A 21,724-nucleotide genomic window follows, 5' to 3' on the forward strand; every position below is an offset into this window, starting at 1 on the left:
AAATATAGTTGTTCCAAACAAATCCATAGCAGAACATTTCTGAGGGTTTCTGAGCAACACTGGTGTATTATTTTAATGTTTTTTTATGGTTGGGTTATGCAAATCTTTCAGATGAATTTAAAAGGGGACATTTCACAAGACTTTTTTAAGATGTCAAGTCTTTGGTGTCCACAGAGTACGTATGTGAAGTTTTAGCTCAAAATAGCATATAGATCATTTATTATACACTGTCAGAAAAAAAGGTACCTTTTTTGTCGCTGTGGCGGTACCCCAAGGTACCGTTTTGTACCTTTACAGGTATATAAACATAATACAATGTTGTACCTTCTGGGGTACATTACTGTTCCTTAAGGATCGATTTTGTAATTTTAAAGGTACAGTTAACTGTTTTGTACCCCTAAAATTTAACTGGTACAAAATTGTTCCTTAAGGTTCACAAAAGGTCCTAAGAGTATAATATTGTACCCCATAAGGTACAACATTTCAATGTGTTTTATACCCATAAAGGTACAAAAAGGTACCTTTTAGGGTACTACCCCAGCGACAGACAAAGGAACAGCTTTGTACCTTTTTTTCTGACAGTGTAGCATGTTAAAATGTACACTTTGTAGGTGTAAGCAAAAATTTGAACTTTTTGGGTATGTACTTTAACATGCAAATGAGCTGATCTCTGCACGAAATGGCAGTGCCGTGGTTGGATAGTGCAGATTAAGGGGCGGTATTATCCCCTTCTGACATCACAAGGGGAGCCAAATTTCAATGACCTATTTTTTCACATGCTTTCAGAGAATGACTTACCAAAACTAAGTTACTGGGTTGAACTTTTTCATATTTTCTAGGTTGATTGAAGCACTGTGGACCCATTAATAGCACTTAAACATGGAAAATGTCAGATTTTCATGATATGTCCCCTTTAAGGCACCCTGTCTTGGTTTAGGCGGTCTTGACACTCCATATTATTTTGAAGCTATTCCAGATAGCATGCAGTACTCGGCCTGAGCTCTGCACACACATTGGCATTTGTGATCCGGGCTGAGTGTGGCCAGCACCTGGCTGCCACACATATGTTTTATTTGCTACAGCGATAAAGCCCTGGAACAATTCATGTTTAACTTAACTGGACTTATTTCTGGGCCACCTCTGGCAATTATTCAGTTTTCGTCATAGATGATTGTATAGCTATAATCATAATAATGTTTAACATAAAATTATTGTAAGATTATTATATCTGCGTGTTTATTGTTGCTGTAAAGCATAAACAGTAAGCTTGATAAAGTACAGTATAGGACAGAACGTTGAAAGTGGTGCAAATGTAAATCCATTTTAATGAAGCATTTTTTTCTGATTTCCATCATGATTTTATTGATGGATTGTTATGTCAAACATTGTCAGGGTGTTTAAAGATGGGTAATAACAAAAAGTGCATAGTTTGCATTGCTGTGTCCAATAGTTTTTACCCAATGAGAGCACAAAGTAATAACCAAAGACTGACCCTTAAAATTGACCCTTCAACCTCTAATTAGCAAAGCTATTACATTGATCCTTTCTATAATACATTATAATTTATGCATAATCAATAACATCAATAAGTTATTTTCTGAATTGCACTAAACGCCTAGTGGTCTGTTTGTTTATGTTGCACTCTAAAAATGGAGAAGTATGCATAAAATGAGATTTTGTCATCATTTCTTCATCCTCATGTTGTCTGAAACCTGCATGAGTTTCTTCAGTCTGCTGAACACAAAATAATATATTTTGATAAATGATGGTAAGCACACAGTTGATGGTACCCACTGACTTCCATAGTATTTGTTTTTCCTACTATGAAAGTCAATGGGTACATCAACTGGGTGAATCAACTGTGTGCTTACCATCATTTATCAAGAAATATTATTTTGTATTCAACAAAGGAAAAAAAATAAGGACAGAATTTTCATTTTTGTGTGGACTATCCCTTTAAATTACATCAGGTGCTCAGTCACAGACATGTTCTTCCTTAAGGACAATGCTGGCACACATGCAGAGGAGAAACCCAGGTGAGCTCCTCCACACCACTGCACTGGATTTTTTACAGTAATGCTCACGACCACTGCCAAGTTTAGTTTTTTTAACCGCATTAATGCACTGTGATGAAGGGCCATCTGAAGATTCCTTACACTAAAACAGCATCCTCTTAATTTTTTGGACATTAATGGAACATCATTCAAATTGACTTTGTGGTGTGTTTGGACTACATGATCGGGTTTAATCACGCAAGCTTATGGTGCTGTTTTTCCAGACATGAGATTATTTTGGTTGTTTCCACCTGTGTCCACGTAAAGTGATTTGAACATATGGTTGGGGTTTTTAGGGAGTACTAAGCCACTCGAAGAGCTCCCTGGAGTTCCATTATCATCTATTATTCATCTGTAAGTCTGGGCTTACACCCACTGAAATGCACTTTGGGTGCCACATATCAGATTATATGTATCATTAAAGAGTCCCAACAATACCTCACACAGAAGCAGATGTGTTATATGTGGTACTGTGGTGTGTCTATACCATGTTTATTTTTATAGGCAAGTTAAAACAACAAACAATACTACAAAAGTATACGTAGGCTTGGGGAGTAATCACACTGTACATAGAATACAGAAGAGCTCAGATGCAAAACCCTCCAAGTGCGTCTGACATGTTAAAGACATGACACTTAATGGATTCTGCCAACAATGCAGTATTTCTGAATGGCCTGAGGCTGAGATTAAGCAGATTTGAAGTCGAAGTATTTGATAAATATTAGGGGTGTAACGGTACGCAAAAATCACGGTTCGGTGCGAAACCCGGTTTTGAAGCCACGGTTCGGTTCATTTTCGGTACAGTAAGGGAAAAATGCAAACATTAAACTGCAGGTTGTTTATTACTATAACTTTTTTTTACAATTTGTTTACACTTTTTTTTTAAAACAGTTTTTATTAAAATATAACATATAAAATATATATAAAATGAAAAAATAATAAATAAAATACTACTGCAAAGTTCTTTTTTACATTATTTTATAACAGAAGGTAACTCTTTTCTTAACCTTCTCTTAAACTTTTTCTACTAAAACCTTGAACTAACAAATTCAATTCCTGAATACATTAATGAACTATTAGCCTACATTTTTGCCACCAAAAATTTTCTGTTTTGATTTATTTTGGATTGTTTAACTCACAGTATTGAATTGGCTATGTACCATCTCTGTATAAAAAATAATATTACTGCTCTATGTGTAACTGCATAGCAAGCAACATGATGATATACTTATTATACACTCATTTTGAGATTAGTGAGCTGCATACATAGCCATCTTTGATCTTTTGCACGTTTATCCTAATCTTTGCTTGTGTCGTCAATGTAAGCTGCCTGTGACTTTACTAACGAACCCCTCCGTAGCTGAGTAACAACTGAGTAAGCCCGGGTTACAGCTCTTCTCTGTCCCGACCAGCTGATCGCATTGTGACAATGATATGATTGACGTGATGTGCAGATGAAAAATCTGATCACGCATTCCTTATTCTCGCTGTCACAGAAAGCGCGTCTCATGAATGCGTAGCAACGAAAGACGTGCATCCTCTCACGCACTTTTGAAAGAACAAAGCAGCGCGTTGACACGCGTTTAACATGCGCTTTTAGATATGACACGTAAACGTTTACACCAATAATCAAACGGATATACAACTAAGTAAATAAAAATCTTTCTGCGGGCCGAATTATGTTATATGTTTGACAGAAGACTTGCGCTGAACGCGGAGACTTCCGCCACTTAATATGTTCGTGCGGAAACGCACGTATTATGTTCCGCACAGGCGCACACAAAATGCATTCGGCCTTTCGGTGCACGCGTGCACCGTGCCGAAAGCCCTGAACCGAAACGGTCCGGTTCGAATACACGTACCGTTACACCCCTAATAAATATGTGTCGAGAGCATTCAGGCTCATTTTTGACGTAGATGGAGTTTTTTGAAGCGTTTGCTTTTTAGCTCCTCAAATGTATTTTTTGTGCAAATGTAATTTTTTTTTTTGCTGGTGAGTAATTTGTGCAAGAATACAATAATATCTGGCTATGTTAATCTTGATGTTTTGTTGTACGCTCTCTTCATCTAGGTGTGGCGCGGGACACTGGCCAGAATGCGTTATCGTCGTATGCGTGCTTCCCTCATCATCATCCGGGCGTATAGGCGTTACAAAGTTAAATCATACATCCAAGAGGTCAACCGGCGCTTCAAAAACGTACGTGGCATGAAGGATCATGGCAAGCATGTGAAGTGGCCAACACCTCCCAAAGTCCTGCGCAAGTTTGAAGAGGCACTGAGGAACATTTATAACAGGTCAGAGTTACTGTGAACAGGAAGTGTATTGTCTTTCTGAATGGGAGTCATGAGTTATGACTTTCATTTCAGTGCGGCATTATCACCAGTCACGACTATGGAGATGCTTTGTTTTTTTTTTTTAGATCTGCCGTGGTGTTACCACACATTGTCTGTTAGTCACTTATGTGCTTTTAGCTGGGCATCGTTTTTCTAGGAAATAATTGTTTTTGCTACAGGCTTGTAGATTTCCTGGATCTTTGTGTACAGAAAAGGCTCTCTTGGGTTGAACAGGCTGCTCAGTGCCTGAAGCAGATATTGATCTTTGGATCAAAGTCTTGTTTGAGATCTACCCACCAGAGTCCTAACACACAGCTTTGACCCTGAAAACAATGTAGTGAAATTCTTAAATGCGAAAATAACATTTGAGAGGAAAATTTATGACACCTGCTGTGGTTGCAAAATTGAAGACTTTCTGTTTCGCATTTTTCTAATTTAATACATTTTTAATAGTATAAATTATACTATTAGCAGAACAGTGATGTAAAAAAAGAGTTAGTAGGGGATTGGTTGCCCCTTTTTCATCATAAACTTAACATAATAAAACCACAAGTAAGTCACAAAGGTATATTTGTAACAATAGAGGCAAAAATATATTGCATGTGTCAAAATTAATAAATAAAAAATCATTAGGATAATTATGTAAAGATCATTTTCAATGAAGATATTTGGTAAATTTCCTATCATAAATGTATCAAAACATTTCTTTTTGCAAGTGGATGCCATGCTAAGAACTCCATTTGGGTGATTCTCACGAAATCCAGATTTACAGTAGGTGTCCAGCATCAGAATTTTTAAAAAGCCCTTGAAGCCATATTTTGGCACATATAAGATTAAGGTCTGAACTTACTATAACCATTTTTTTAGAGGATTTAAAAATATTTTTCTTATAGAATTATTACAAATTTTTAGATTATCATTATCAAAAAATATCATTACTGCAACATGATATTACATTAAATATATGCATTTACAAACTCACGTTTTGGTAATGAGAACTAAAAAGTTGTCTAGGTACTATGACAACCAAAATGTTAAATTTTATCTGACGAGAAAAAATCTTGAGTGTCACCGTCAATTATGTCCCATCCAACAATGTTTTTTTTCTTGAAAATGTTAGTTCCTTGAGGGCTTAAACAATGATTGAAAATTGTTATGGAGGATGAGAAAATTGGCCTTGGACACATTTAAATTCCTTATTATTGTCTCTACATTTACAAATGAATGATCACTAAATACCACATGTTTCTTTACTGTAAATGTTTAAAGTATAACATGCACTGAAGCTTTTTATTTTTTAGATTTTTTAATTATAAATTTTCCATGTCAAAGAACCCAAATCCAGTCATGGACACGTTGCGGTAATGAAAAATTTCCCCTTAAATGTGAAAAAAAAACTTGGTTTGTATGATGTCATTTGGAATCATGTGCAAAATACTACATGAAGAGATGTTTGTAACTCTATAGCCTCTTTCACACAGTAGTTCTGGTAAAATACCATAAATTTACCAGAATGAATTTACCAGTAAATACAAAAATGTGCTGTTCACACATGCAGTGACGTTCCGTCTTTTTACCAGTAAGACATCATTCACACATTAGTATCAAAATACCGGTAAACTCGGAGAGAAAGCGGAAGTACCTGTGGCGCGCGGCCGCCGAGCTCCGTCCGTGTCGTATTTGTAAACAATGGCGAGTTATGACTTAATATCCACGGGCCGTATTTTGTTGTTTTCACATCTGTGGCAAACGGTCGCGAAGTTGCTCGTGACAAAACAAATTTCGTTAGGCGGCGTCAAACGGAACCTGCGTTTGGACATTAGGCTTCACAGATGGTGTGCTAAGGACGTCGGCAATAGAGCAAACAGATGGTAAGCTGTTTTAAACAACTTTGGTGAAGAAATGTGGATGTTAACTTCAGGTGTGCTCGAATTTTAAGCAGCATGTCTGTGGAAACGAACGTAAACAGTGCGGGGTTAAACGCGTCATCTGTATAAAAAACTTTCTGATTGGCCCGAGCTGTCAACGCGGTCTGACGTCATCCATTCTAAATGCCGGTAATCCTATAGGCTATTTTTCGTTCACACATAGCGCTTACCGGTAAATTACTGGTAATCTTACAACCTGTCTTACTGGTAAATTGGGAGCACTGATTTACCGGAAAGGTTCTGTTCACACATGACATGTTAACTGCAATTTACCAGTAAATTACCAGTAAAGACCGTATGTGTGAAAGGGACTAATGCTTCTTATTTTGATAGCATTTACTTTTATTATCAAAATGTTTCATGACACCTCATAAGTCTAATTTCGCGAGAATCACCCATTTGGACGATGTTCTCAATATTTAGATTTTTTGAATCCTCAGAATCAAGATTTTTAAATAGTTGTATATCGGTCCTATCCAAAAAAACACACACCAATAAAAAGATAATTCATTAAGCTTTCAGATGATGTATAAATCTTAATTTAAAAAAGAGGTCCTTTTGGACCTTATGTTATGTTACTATTGTACTTTACTATGTAGCTATAACTACTAGTACAAAGTGTAGCCTACAATGGATGTTATAGATAATGTGTTTCTTCTGATCATCTGTTTGTTGAACGATATATTTTAGGTGGTGGGCCTGGACGCTCATTAAAGACCTGTCTCCAGACGAAATGCTTCAGATTAAGGCTAAAGTTGCCACATTTGAGTGTTTGAAGGGACAGAGGGCTGATCTTGGACTGCAAAGGACCTGGGAAGGCAACTACCTGGTTAGTGTTTGAAACCTCATGATCTGTCTAAGATTACCACGACTCTTTAAGTTTTCTGTTTTTTATGCATTTACATGACATCCAGAGCAAGATATTCATTTTTGGTCATTTGTGTTTGTTGAGAATCAAATCCATGATTTCGGCAGTGATAGTGACATCCATTTGAGCTTCAAGAAACAATATGTATGATACAATAATGTAATTTATAAATGTTTCTAGAAGCAGGACAGTCCTGGGACAGCATCGTCCTTTACTCTTGTATCCAGCGAACTGAAGAGGAAAGATAAGTTCATGAGAGTCCTCTTCTCCTGCAATGTCCGCAAAGTATGTTCCTTATTTTATTCCGTTGAGACTTTTTTTGGCCAAAAGAGCTTGTTTAGATAACAATCGATGTATGTTATTACTTCAGTTTCAATCATGTGGTTTTGTTTCAATCATGTGGACTTGTATGTAACGTGACCCTATGTAATATATCCTCAACAGATCAATCGCTTTAATAAGGCAGAGGACCGGGCTCTGCTCATCACTGATCGACATCTCTACAAAATGGATCCAGTAAAGCAGTACAAACCCATGAAGAGCATTCCACTCTATAATGTAAATATCTCACATATTGTAAATCTCACTTTAGGAGATTTTATCTTTGTTATTCTTTTTATAATGCTGTTGGCAAAATCATGATTTATTTTGCACTCTGATTATTTGAAATATTTAATATAAAATCAATCTGTTTTAGGATAGATAAAGTCAAAGTTAATGCAGAATCAATCTTTTAATCCAGACTCTGACATCAGTAGTTTTTTGTTTCACTGCCAGTTTATATAGCATACCTTTACTCCTCATTTAATTTACCATCATGTTTGAAGCCATACTTAGGTCAAGCCCTTTGTCCAACTCCGGGATTAGTCCGCTTTAAATAGGTTTTTAGACTTTGAGGCTGTTAATACCTGGTATTAAGATGGGTTTGGTCGAACGGATCACAAGTGGATGAGAGAGACATATTTATGTTTACACCTGGTATTTTAATCGGTCTCTTTTGTTCCATTTGACCGCTTCTGTTCAGTTTACTTCAAGAGGCTGGTCTGTGGGCGATTCCCTCTGCTTTCGTTTCAATGCGAGCAGGAGAAATGGCGGGTTTGAATTGACGTGCACTAATACTAGGTCAAAGTCAGCTTCTTGTGTTGTTAGTAAACATGTTGCAAAACGTTTTGTACATGTATGAGCTTTCTCTGATATTTATATTTATGCATTTAGCAGACGCTTTTATCCAAAGCATTAGAAAATGCATTACAAGCTATACATTTTTTTATCAGGATGTGTGTCCCCTGGGTTCGAACCCATGACCTTTCACGCTGCAAACACATTGCTCTACCACCGATCTAAACAGGAAAGAGGCAGAGAGCATCCGCATCAGTTTTATCAGTGATAGCCTTAAAGGATTAGTCAATTTTCTTAAAAAAAAATCCAGATATTTACTCACCACCATGTCATCCAAAATGTTGATGTCTTTCTTTGTTCAGTTTAAAAGAAAGTATGTTTTTTGAGGAAAGCATTCCAGGATGTTTCTCATTTTAATGGACTTTAATGGACCCCAACACATAACAGTTTTAATGCAGTTTAAAATTGCAGTTTCAAACGACTCTAAATGATCCCAAACAAGGCATAAGGGTCTTATCTAGCGAAATGTTTTTGGCAAGAAAAATAAAAATTATGCACTTTTAAACCAAAACTTCTCGTCTTCCTCCGGTCGTGTGATGCCATCACGTCAAGAGGTCACGGATGACGTATACGAAACTACGCCACAGTGTTAACAAGTGTGGAGAAAGAGGACCGTTCCGATGTTGTTGTATGTGGAATGATACTAATTAATGTCTTTGTGTCAGTTTATTGTTTAAAATGGTCCGCAAATGTGCGTTTCATATATATAGCATGTGACTTTTCCACGTCATTACGCAATTACTTAAGGTCGCGCTGACGCATCACACAGCCGGAGGAAGACGAGAAGATGTGTTTTAAAAGTGCATATTTTTATTTTTATTTTTTTCTTGCCAAAAATGACAATCGTTTCGCTAGATAAGACCTTTATGCCTCGTTTGGGATCGTTTAGAGTCCTTTAAAACTGCAATTTTAAACTGCATTAAAACTGTTAAGTGTTGGGGTCCATTAAAGTCCATTAAAATGAGAAAAATCCTGGAATGTTTTCCTCAAAAACTTAATTTCTTCTCGACTGAACAAAGAAAGACATCAACATTTTAGAAGATATGGTGGTGAGTAAATTATCTGGATTTTTTTAAGAAAAAGGACTAATCCTTTAAGATCACGCTGAACACTGTTGGTTCGAGCTAGAAGTCAGGTCCGGTGTAAAAACAATAATGTGCTCGGTAGATCCCATTAAATAGGCAGAGAGTAGGGTTTTGTAGTTGTTGTGGAATGCATTTTTTTACCTCTGAAATGTGGTCAAAAGTGGACGACCAGTTGTGCTCCGATTGACCAAAATGCATCTTAATACCAGGTGTAAACAATCCCTAAGACATTAAAAAAGTCACTGGCCAGAAAGCTTTTACTCTTTAGTATGAAAGAGGTGAGCCATGAAGGATAATAACACTTAATTCCAATCCTTCCGTTGTCTGCTTTAGCAGAGACATCAAAGGGTTTTTATTGTTTGATATGTAAAGTGGGTTCAGTAAGAATTTGCCCAATATAAGTAAATGTGTAATTGCTTTCTGAATGAAGATAAAGAGCAGTTAACATCTCTTGATTACTAAAAGGTCACTCCCAAACTAAACCTTTCTGACCCTTACATTTATTTATGGCTCCACTGTGAGTCCGAAAGCACAAGGTCAGTGAATTGGATCAGATGATATATATATGACTGCAAAAGCCTTGACAAAAGCACATCAAAAACAATCATCACAATATTAAATGACCGGGCTTGAACCATGTCCTAGAAAACATTATGAAGATATTATCCAAAAAAGATAAATAAATAAAAACCATCTTAATCTCTCCCCCAAACAATCCACTTTGCAAGCTTTGCTCCTCCCCCTTCATCCATCTCCTCCACTGTTGTCATGCCAGCATCCCAGGGGATGGGGTTGTCATGGTGACGGAACAGGAGGGGAGATCAGCCGATGTCTAGTATCGTTCCGGCATGTGCACAAATTTCCCCCCGTAGTGTGCTCCTTCTGCTCGGGCTTGCATGAATCTTCACTCCTTTAGTCTTCCTTTGTTTTCATCTGTTGCCCCGTGGTGCGGTTTCGGTTTAGCACTTTTAAATGTATTAGGTTCTCTATAATCTACTGGATGCTACTGTATGTTTGCTTCGTTTATCTTGCATAAAAACATGGTTTGGAGCTGACATTGTAAAACAAATTGTCCCTTATTACTGCAGAGGGGAAAACTGAACCTAAATCATATTATACTGTAGCCTAACTATGAAATTTAAAGGATTATTAGATAATGGTATTGATGTGAAGTTATAGTAATGTAACCATCTTACGTAATGAACTTATGACTAAAACAGTGGGAGTAATTCTGTTCTTTAAGTCACCTTCCCTTTCTCATGTCTTTCTCAGTTCTCTGAACAACTGAGAAACTCATTGATTGTGTGACTCATTTGGCCTGACGAAGATCTTTATTGATCAAAATTTTGTTATTTTACTTTTTTTAAAGGAATAGATAAATAGACTTCAGATTTCCCTTGTCGTCTCCATGTGTGACTCATTCCACTGGTTACTGGTAGTCATTTCGTAGAGAAACCATTATGAGGAGTTCAGGACCTGTTCTGCTCATTAGTGCCATTTTTATCTGCTCACATTTGTATTCTGCAACTGCTCTTTAAATATTTACTTGTAAATGACGAATTGTACATGGAGGATTGCTAGTGCATTTGGATTTGATAATGTTTGTGATGATATAAAAGAAAATCTTGATTTAAATCAATGTGGGAATTCTTAGAAATGGTATTGTTTTATTTATGTTGGTTTCATGCATTTTTTTTTACTTTGTCACATTACAAATTTGTTTATATTGATTGAATACTACTATATACGCAACACAGTTTTAACTAAAAGCCAGCAAGGTTTTATGCGTTTGGCATTCTTCATGCCTGCAAAAACAAACTTTGGAAAAACTATACCATTATTGTCTCTAATTTACAAAAACTTAAATTTGTGTTAGAAATGTCATCCGCATGCGTTATACTTGTTTAGAAATTAACAACTACTGGCCTAGCATGCGTAATACAGTGTTTTTAGCCGTTTTCAATGTTTAATGTGAATGGCGATCGTTTTAACAACACTGTCGTCTGTATGCATGAGATACTAAGGGCTCTAACTGATCTAAGCAAATGGTCTAGAGCGCACTGTCTAAATGGGCGTGTACTAACCAACTTTTGCTAATTTAACGACGGGAAAAATAGTTTATGCGCCAAGTGCAAGACCTAAAAGGGTTGTTCCTATTCTCGTAATGAGAAATGGGTGTGTTTTGGGCGTAACGTGCCATAAACCAATGAGAGTTTCAGCTCTCATCCCCTTTAAAAGCCAGTTGTGCTGGTGCCATGGCGATTTCCTATTTAGATGGCGCAATTTGTAAACGTGAAAACTAAGCGAAGGAAGAAGACCACCAGTTTAAGACTGATATTAAAAAATTGCGTTGTTTTAATTTTTTGGTATTAAAACCGTTAAAAGTCTTTTTCTAAAATTAGAAATTAGCAGGTTTTTAATTGCTGTAAATGTATGGATAGCCTACATGATCTGTGTTATCTAAAAAATAATTTACAAATATGCAAGAAAAGATTTGTACTCTAAAAATACTTTATTCGTAACAAACAGGAGATAAAGCATTTACAAACCTGCGGAAAGCCGTTTTAGCACTCAGACAGCGCCATGATTTTTTAAAAGCATTACTTAAAAAAATTCTCATCTCACCATATCCACGGATACAAAGTCATCATAAACAATAAGTCAGTGGGGTAGCATTTAAAGCAACACCAAAGAGTTTTGGTTCTTTGCTCCCCCTACAGGTTAGAAGCGTAATTGTTCATTACCCACTGTCATAATTACAGAGGCATAGCTGGCTCTGATTGGATTGTAGGTCTGCCGTTCTGGTTTTTCTGGTTTTTGTAGTATTCACTCGGACTACAGGACCACTACCCGACGTTTGGAAACTTCTTTAGTGCGGTTTTGGCCGATAGAGGGCTGCAAAGCGAATGTGAAAGTGCTGTTCACCCTGTTTAGAGTGCATGAAAAACTGTTTTGGAAGCGTTATTTTAAGGTGAAAAAAAAATTCTTTGGTGTTGCTTTAAAAAAAACATTTATAGATGTAATGTTTAAAGCTAAGCATTAATTTACTTACCTGGCTACAAGTGAAGCAGCTCTTTACGCCTTCTTACGTCTCCTCATCGGTCCTCATTTATGTCCAAGAGACTCAATAATAATCTGAATTTTTTGTATTTAAAAGCGTTTTGTGCTGCTGCGCATCCATGTGTGTGATAAGCAAACCCTCGTTGTCGTCCCGTTTATAGGTGCATATTTTTAACGTGCTCATTAAATAACAAAAAGTATTTTGCTCAATTGACTTTAGACCAGGTATTTGTTGGTCAATGGCGTAATCTATTTAAATTGCCTCGAATTAGCAACATGCCAACAATGCGCCTGAACACACCTCCTTTTTTAGACCAGAATGCCCATGGGCACAAAATTGGGGGCAAATGCGTTAGTTCATTTTTGTCATGTAAACATAGCCTGCTATTTTAATGTAATACATTTTTGAAACATGAACATTAAGGATTTCTTGAGGACATTTGACAACCTAAACTAATCTTGCCATGTCATGAAAAGTCAAATAGTAATGTCTCGTGACAGCACAATGATTTTCTTCATGTTTTTTATACCACACTGACTTTGTCAGAACACCAAACTCCATGTTTAAGTATCACTTTAAATGTAATCTAATGATCTGCTGTGGAATAATACATATCACAAATTTATTAAATTACAAGTTGCACCTCTATATACCAACAGATGTGTAATGTTCCTATTGGCTGCCCCTCTAGAAGCCATTGCCCATAATCCCAAGTTCAGGATAATGAGAACGAAATTATGGCAGGCTCATTAGTGCACACTGATCTTCTGTGACCGTCTGAGCTCAAATTTAACTCGCATCGGCTTTTCCTTCTCTCCCAGGTGACCGGAGTGAGCGTTTCCCCCGGGAAGGACCAGCTGGTTGTCTTCCATACCAAAGACAACCGGGATCTAATCGTGTGCTTGCAGGGCATGGTGCCAGCGGGGGACAGCCGCATTGGAGAGCTGGTGGGGACCCTTCTCAGCCACTTCAAAAGGTGACAACAGCAGGGGGCGCTCCTGAGAGCAATTTGGGAGATATAGCAGGGCTCCGGGGACACGGCCAGGGCACACAAGGATAGAGTGCCAACAATAATAATTCACCCACCATCATGAGTTTAAAGTGCCAGTTTAGGTCGTTTAAGGACAGAGAAGTCTTGTCGGCCTGGTACCCCCGTAGAAAAGCATGTTTTCGAGAATAACTGAAAGATACTTTGGATTATAATTTTAACATATGATGGGTTGTTTTATGCTGGATTGTTTTAACCCATTTGGGGTATATTTGGGTCAAATTTTTAGAGACACGTCCTTCTCTATACAGTATTTTTATTATTTATTTTAGATTACTTTGTTTTGTTGCACATGCATTTGCATAAGGTGGTCCTGCCCACTGATAGCTGCAAAGATATACTATGGTATCCTTATAGCAAACACAGTATAGCAAATCTCTATTGTCTATTTCCGCTGTAGTCTCTATACATTTAAAGCAATCAGTTTGGTTCAGTGATATCGAATTGTTTTACACGGATGCTTCAATGCTTTTCCTGTAAATAAAGCGCCTGTATTCCCCGAGCAGAGCATTTTCTCAGAAAAACACCTTGCTAACATTTCACTGCTAATGACCTGCAGCCGTAAGCTCTCCTCGGGTTCATTTATCAGAGTGATCCATTCACTGAACAAAAGGCCAGGCTGTGAGGCTGCTGCGTTCTGCTACTTTTCTTTCCCTGTAGATGGGTATTTAACCTTTATATCTCCTCTGCTGTCCAACGCGGCATCCTAAGCACTAGCCACCGCACAGAAGCTACTACTTCGTCTCAGGTTACTTCCTGTAGTCGTTTTAACTGTTACCTACAGTACAGGATTTATTAAAACAATCTGTTTAAAATCATTTAAAATACACTGAAGCTTCATGTTATGCATGAAGTAGATTTTAGATTTAGTAGGATGTCTTGGCACATTTCGCTGAGGTTTGACACTGAGCCGGTTTGACTTTTCTGCCAGAGTGGCTTTACGGGAAAATTGCAGACATAACCGTTTCTCATGTGCTATGAATAGAATGGAAGATCAGCCGTGTATTGAAAATCGGTCCGACCGGCAAAGTCTGTGCAATATGCGAAGAAGATCTTATAAACCTCTTATCTGCAATAACGCCAAACTCTCTGATAACTCATTCTGCTGTATATAAAAAGAGAGGATTATGTTTCTCTACGTGCAGTCACTTTCTCCCTCGACTCTCCTTCATCTTTTTATAGGTTTCTGGGACTTGCGTTGTATTTTTTCTGATGGGTATTTCTGACTTAGTACGAACCTAGTGAGCTGCCTTAAAGGGGACATATCATGAAAATCTGACTTTTTCCATGTTTAACTTCTCGCCCCCCGTTTCATGTTTTTTTTTACGCTGCTAACAATATCTATATAGCCTGCTGTCTACAAACATTAATAATATTAACATTACTATACACCGTGTAAAAGGTCTACGGGTTTAGCATCCGTGTATGGTCTCTGTTTTGAGATACAGATGCTCTAGCATCATAAATGTAGCATTTTGTGACAGAAGTCCAGATGACAACATGCAAAATATAAACGGGACTTCTTACCTTTGTGTTGATATAACAATCACGAGTCGAATCCATTCAAACCTATGAAAACCGTTTAATAGAATACATCCTATGACCATTTTTGTCCACAAATGCGTATAATCCATTAAATATAGATATATAGTCTTTTTTATATGAAATTTCGCATGAACGTCTTGTAATAGAATAGAATATACAATCTGAGGACTATTTACGTCATAACACTGTATATGAGATTACACTTTTGGATCCGCTAAACACATAAATCTGCGGTCAAACTTTGTTTCTAAAAGTAGTAATACATAATATCAAACAGTGCTGTCAAATATCGTGACGTCATCTGACTCGCTTGTTCCTCCAATGACTTCATGGAAAATAATGATAGACAGTAAGTGTAGCCAATAGGATAACAAGTCCAATGATCTTTGTGTGACGTTTTATTTCCTGGTGTGGAAACTACATTTTATACGCTAACATAAGGATAAATAATAATAAGAACGAACGTGTATTTTAGTGAAAGTAGGTGCTTTTCAAGAGGTTAAGTGCTATAATTGGATCCCCAGTGCTTCAATCAACCCAAAATGTGACAAAGGGGCTGTTTACACTTGGTTTTAAGATGTGTTTTCATCGATCGGATCACAAGTGGACGAGAGAGACACATTACGTTTACACCTGGTATTTAAATCCGTCTCTTTGTCCACTTTCGACTGCTTCTGTCCTGAATACTGTGAGGGGACGGTCCGTGAGATGGTGGGCGAGTCTCTCTGCTGTCATTCAAACGCGAGCGGGAGTAATTATGAGTTTATATGGACGCAAACTAATATTATGTCTGAGTCCACTGCTTGTTTAGCAAGTATACATGCTGCACAGTGTTTTGTACATTTATATGTTGGAGCTTTCTCTGAATTTTCAGCGCAATTGATGAAATAGGATCGCGCAACTTTTAAGCTTTCAAAACGAAACTACGGAGAACACCCGCAGTAGTTTTAACAATGAAAGGGTAAAAATAGCGCTGTTCACCGTATGTTCACGCCAGAAGTAAAAAAAAGACGTAAAACTTGTGTTTAATACCTCAGATTAGATAAATGGGCGAAGAGAAGGCGGTCGCGTGTGGCTGTTCGAACACATTCAACCACATTTGCGTTCCGCAAATCCAAAGTGATCCGATCGAAAGTGGTTTCGACTACCTCTGAATGTGGTTCAAAGTGGTTGAAAGTGGAGGAGCTTAAAACGTTTTGAACACCGTTTACACCTGGCATTAACGTCGTCCACTTGTGATCCGATCGACGAAAACGCATGTTAATGCCAAGTGTAAACAGCCTCAAAGATCAACCAAGTGACTTGGTAAACCAGTCTCTGCAAGCATGTAAAAAATAGCTAATTGAAATCTGGCTCACCTTGTGACGGCAGAAGGGGATCTTATTATAATAATACCGCCCCTTAATCTGCAAATCAACTCATTTGCATTTAATTTGCAACTTTATAGCCAGGACTTCGGTGTGTCATGCAAATAGTACTAGATAGTTGAAACAAATACATTTTAATATAATTAGGTGTTAAATGTGCACTGTTTGGGTTTGTTACGCTAGTTTTCAGTTATTAGTATAATTGTTGAATCCCAAAACGTAAGATCTTTGCACACAGAAGTTTGAAATTTTCATATGCATTTTTTCATATCCTAAAAATTTGTCACCCACAGAAACCTTGCACCCTGATTCCAATACGTATGAATTAATCCGCTGGGAAACGTAACGTTAGCACTATAAATATTCACTACGAATGGATAAATGACACGTGCAACAAGTTTTTGTACACCCCTTTGTTTTAAAATCAGTTCCTACCATCTTTTAAATTCTGTTGTTTTACCTCTTCTGATCACTATTATAAGCAAGTCTCTCTCTCTTGCTCTCTCTCTCTCTCCCTCCAAAGATGAGATGTAAGAGATGAAATATTTAAGCTTGTGCGACTGCAGCTCTATTTTTAACCCGGTTCTTTATCATTGACATGCACAGCACACAGGAGGTGCTGCATCTCGTTCTCTCTGTTTGCTTTCCTCGGAGGGAATACCTAATTTCCACTCTTCTCACATCTGCCTTTAAATCCACAAATCCACAACCACATATGCTTGGGCAGACATGTCCTCTCTCACTAACATCTCTATCTTCATTATTTTGTCTGTCATAGCTATAAAGGAGCACCTCACTCTTACACCAAGTGAAAGTTGCTTTATGAATGGAAGGGTCATGGATTAACTGGTACAATTTATACCATTTAGACTCTTGGGGTGTTGTTGACGTCTTTGTTGCAACAAGAAAAGTCCCCAGTTTTCTTTATTTGCCTGTGTGACTCTTTCAAAAGAGAAAATTCCACTGCGAGGTGACAAATCCAGGGGGCATACCTCAGTGTTTGTTTAAATTGGGCTCGAAACAAAGGTTTCTGTGTCACCGCAGCTTGTGTCTCAACTAAATGAGAACCCTTGTCTCTGTTGATCACTGTGGCTTTAACTAAATGCCTCTATAGAGTTCTCTATAGGAATTCATTATGTCTTGTGTCCTTTTAACACTTTAAAGTGAGAATGAATGAGCGTCTTTCAGACTCAAATCCCATTTGAAAGGTCCTGGGAGAAAAACAAGGACTTTGGAAGTCTGGTTGAGTGTCATTTCAAACCTTTGACATTATTATAGCATTAGGATTAGGGGGTCAAAGACACCCTCCCTGTGGCTTAAGGCTGTAGGGACGCTTTCCGTCTTGATGTTACCATATGCATTGAAATTCTCTCTTTCATTCACTTTTATCACTCTTTATCTATCTTTATTCGATCTTAACTCAGCAAAATCACATGCCATTAAGTTTTATCGATTTTGACTTGTTTTTTGATCACTTTCTGCACTCCTATTACCCAGAGTGCCTCAGAACGACCGCCATGCCCTCACTAACAAAACTGGGCCAGTTTCCAATACACACTACTCCATAATGCTGTTAATGTGCAATGCTTTAAAGCCAGGGAGACACTGAGTCTGAATGTGGATGTGGTGGGAGACCGAAAAGGAGAGAGAGGATAAATTTACATTGATCCTCACAGTGGTCTGCTGGGCATGATGGGACAGGAGGACTCGTGTTCTGGACATTTGCTTCTACTGTTTCCCTTTCCACAGAAATGTTGCAGATGCTGTTGGATCCTCTCTCAAAACTGGCATAAATTAAATCAAATCCACTTAGGCTTCGTTCATACTGCAGGGCTTAATGCTCAATTCCGATTTTTTGAAAAAATTAGATTTTTTTGCAAGGCCGTTCACATTTCCAATAAAATGCGACCTTTTGTGATCTCCTGTGTGAACGTGAAATGACCCAGAAGTGACCCGCATGCGCATAAGAGTACTCCACGGTCAAGGACATCACTTGTAAGCTAACGTTAAACATGGATGTCAACAACGGTGTAGTCAACAGTGGAGCTCTTTTTGCAATATTAAAGTTATTTTCCCAACGGAGCCAGCACAATTACAATCTTCTGTTTTTTTATGTAAAATGTAAGGTAACATTTGTTTAATTATTCCTCGTATCATTTTAAAGCCACGATCTACAGAACATCACACAAAAAACATTTTGATAACTACACCTAAAAAAAATAAAGGAGATCCTGCCTTGGAAACTCCGGCTACAATTCAGTGTTTTTATATAATTTGGAGATTTAGCGCGTCAAAGCAGTCATGACAAAAAAAACGACAATGAGAAATGAAAAATAATTTGTGTTTGTTACTGTAAATGATAAAAACTAAGCTTTATATACATACAATTCATTAAACGTTAATTTATAACAAGAAAAACACTGAAATTAATGATTTTATAGACACTACGCGTTATTATTTAGCATAGAAATACCTGCTTGCTTTGACTTTGATCATCTCTGTATTCACTTTAGATACAGAAAGACCTGATGAAATTATTTATTTCAGGAATCTCTTTGCTATCATTTGAAAGTGAACACACGAAGACAGTCGTGTCAGGCATAAATATAGGTTTGGTGCAGATATTTTCCGTTTCAGCACCGAAATTTAAATAAACGGCTTACCTGTTTTGTAGTTTAACTTTTGACAAAATAACCAGTTTGTTTTAAATACATTTTAAAAACTTATACCCGTCGAAAAACATCCGTTTTTTAATGTTTAGTTTGATGAACTCCTAAATATGAGACGAAGAGCACCTAGCACGTTCGGCTAAATTGCATGCGCAAGCATGGCCAGCACGCAATAGCGCAACATCGATACAGTACAACGAAACGCAATCCAAAATTTACAGACTTAAATTAGATCAGAATTTACGTTTACTATAAATACAATTTTTTTATAAAATAAGGTTAGAAGTAACAAAGTGCAGAACAAATGTGCAAAATGCCTCAAGTGCACGGAAACAAAACACAAGCCAAATAGATAAATCAAATAACCCAGAGTGATTTATAAATAAAATAAAGAAATTATTAAAAGAACGAAAGTATAGCCAGAATTGCCAGCTTTGTCTTTTAAATGTAGAAACAAAGAGGCAATGGTTTATAAACATAGAAACCTCTTATGGACGTGTCGACCGGTCACAGGGGTTGTTGGATTTATAAACGCATTTTAAAAATATTTATTGAAAGCTGCTACTTCACATATTATTCGCAGCATTATAATAATATGCTATATTAATATATTTGGAGAACGCTGTTATATGTGAAATCATATAACGTGTGCACCCATACGGCCAAAATTTAATGATGTGGAGCAGTGTCGCCCATGGTTGTTGTTTATCTTATCGTTCTTGCCTACTTCAATGCAGAATTATGACGTTTGTAGCGTATCAGTGACGTACGGGTCGGATCCATGTGGCCTGGCCGTTCAGACGAAGGTCGCATTTCAAAAGATCGGATACGTATCGGATTCAGGACCACATACCCAAGTGGCCTGGGTCACATTTGAAAAGATCGGATCTGTGTCGTTCAGACTGTCATGAAAAGATCAGATACAGGTCGCATAGGGGCAAAAAAATCGGAATTGGGTCGTTTCAGACTGCAGTATGAACGTAGCCTTAGAGATCTGGAAATGTGCTGTGTTTGAACTCTAAGCTCTTGAACAGCCGTTCACTATGCAAATAGTTTTGCTTTTTCGTATTCTGTTTTGATGTATTCATCTACGTTTCGCTTAAATTAGCTGTACATTGGTAAGAATTAAGCATGGCTTATTCCTGCATTAAATGCCTCACATTTTTCAATAGCAATATTCTCTATAATCTTGTATTGCCAGTGAATAAAACACCTGTAATGATATGCCAAATTTTCCCTTCAATAATTAATGCAGCGTTAGTGTTTGCTGAATTGAAGAGGATGCTGTAAGAACAGCAGATACATAAGTGAATGAGATCAGATATCAGTTTCTTTAGACACTTGATAGCTTAAGTGTGTGTTATAGCGTCAGTGGAGGCATGATACAGCATAGATGTGGAAAAGGAAGCTCTTTTGTTCATAGTGTGCTGTTTTATAAATGCCAAGAATAATGGGATTGTTTCTCAGGTCTCATTAGTTTGTCTGCCAGCAGCCGTGTGGTGAGGATCTGGCCATAACCATTCTGCCCTTCAGCAAGGTCATCCTTCATGCTGAACGCTCCTTCCAGGCTCCACGATCAGACCCCCCTTCCCATTTCCCCTGCTAGTTCACAGTTATTTTTCTTTGTTCATTTCTCATATTCTTAGTTTGGTTTTCTCCACCATTGCTCTTCTGAGTCTCCTACATCTCTGTCTCTATCTGCATCTCTCTTCCTCTCTATTTCTCACCTCGGCTCACTCTCACCGCTGCAGATGCAGTTCCCATAGCAACTAGACGATCCATGTCTGTCTTGTATTTAGCGTATTATTTTGCCTGTCGGTTTAGAATACTAATGAGTGAAGAAGAGAGGGAGAGAGAGATGGTCCTTTAAATAGTTTGATTTGGCTGCCCTGTCAAGGTTAAGACTTCTCTAAATGTCCAATTGCTGATTATACTTGAAATCCTTATGTAAATAAGTTTCATACAGTAGCCTGTGGAGGAAAAATCTCTCCTTCCCGATCTATGAGATTCAAATGAGCAGAAATGTATAGTCTTTATCGTGCATTCAGACAGAGGCTCATGAATGGTGTTTGGTGGACTACAGCAAATAGGATGTCCCACGTTTGTTTTTATAGCCTAATGTAAATTCATGTTCCAGGTTAAAACTGAAACTTATTAAACAATGGCAATTTATTTATGTAAATATGATATTTGTTTTTAAATTGTTGTCATAATTTTAATTATGAAGGTGCAATATGGCAGCACCTAATGTCAGGTGACTTTACACCTGTGTTGCACCGCTCACATTTATACCACTGTTAAGACCAAAGAGATGCTGCCACTTTTTTAAACTTTATCCGACTATGTTGCTGTTACGCCGCATTCACACGGTCCGTCAGCGTTAACGCTTAACGGAAGGCTTGTCTGAAGCGTGGCCAACAGCCAATCACTGTGGCCGCAACACAAGCTCCGGTCTTCCATAAACGTAATTGGCTGGCTCTGCCTAGGTTATTTGCATAAGGCGATATGATTGGCTGACGCAACGCGTTGCCGCTTGAAAAGTTGAGAAATGTTCAACTTCTGCCGCGAGCAACGGCACTGACGCGG

The 21,724-nt window shown here is 37.7% G+C and overlaps 1 protein-coding gene across 1 annotated transcript in view; it reads left to right on the top strand.

Annotated features, from left to right (window-relative positions):
* Positions 1–21,724, top strand: part of myo1d (myosin 1D) — a 79,570-nt gene that overhangs the window by 47,090 nt on the left and 10,756 nt on the right. Inside the window, exons 17-21 of the mRNA XM_065262970.2 lie at positions 4,126–4,349; positions 7,007–7,145; positions 7,365–7,469; positions 7,629–7,742; positions 13,331–13,485. Of these exons, the coding sequence (XP_065119042.2) occupies positions 4,126–4,349; positions 7,007–7,145; positions 7,365–7,469; positions 7,629–7,742; positions 13,331–13,485 (737 nt within the window). The remainder of the gene's footprint in view (positions 1–4,125; positions 4,350–7,006; positions 7,146–7,364; positions 7,470–7,628; positions 7,743–13,330; positions 13,486–21,724) is intronic.

Source organism: Paramisgurnus dabryanus, chromosome 1 (genome assembly GCF_030506205.2).
Source record: "Paramisgurnus dabryanus chromosome 1, PD_genome_1.1, whole genome shotgun sequence".
In the NCBI taxonomy this organism is placed as follows: Eukaryota; Metazoa; Chordata; class Actinopteri; order Cypriniformes; family Cobitidae; genus Paramisgurnus; species Paramisgurnus dabryanus.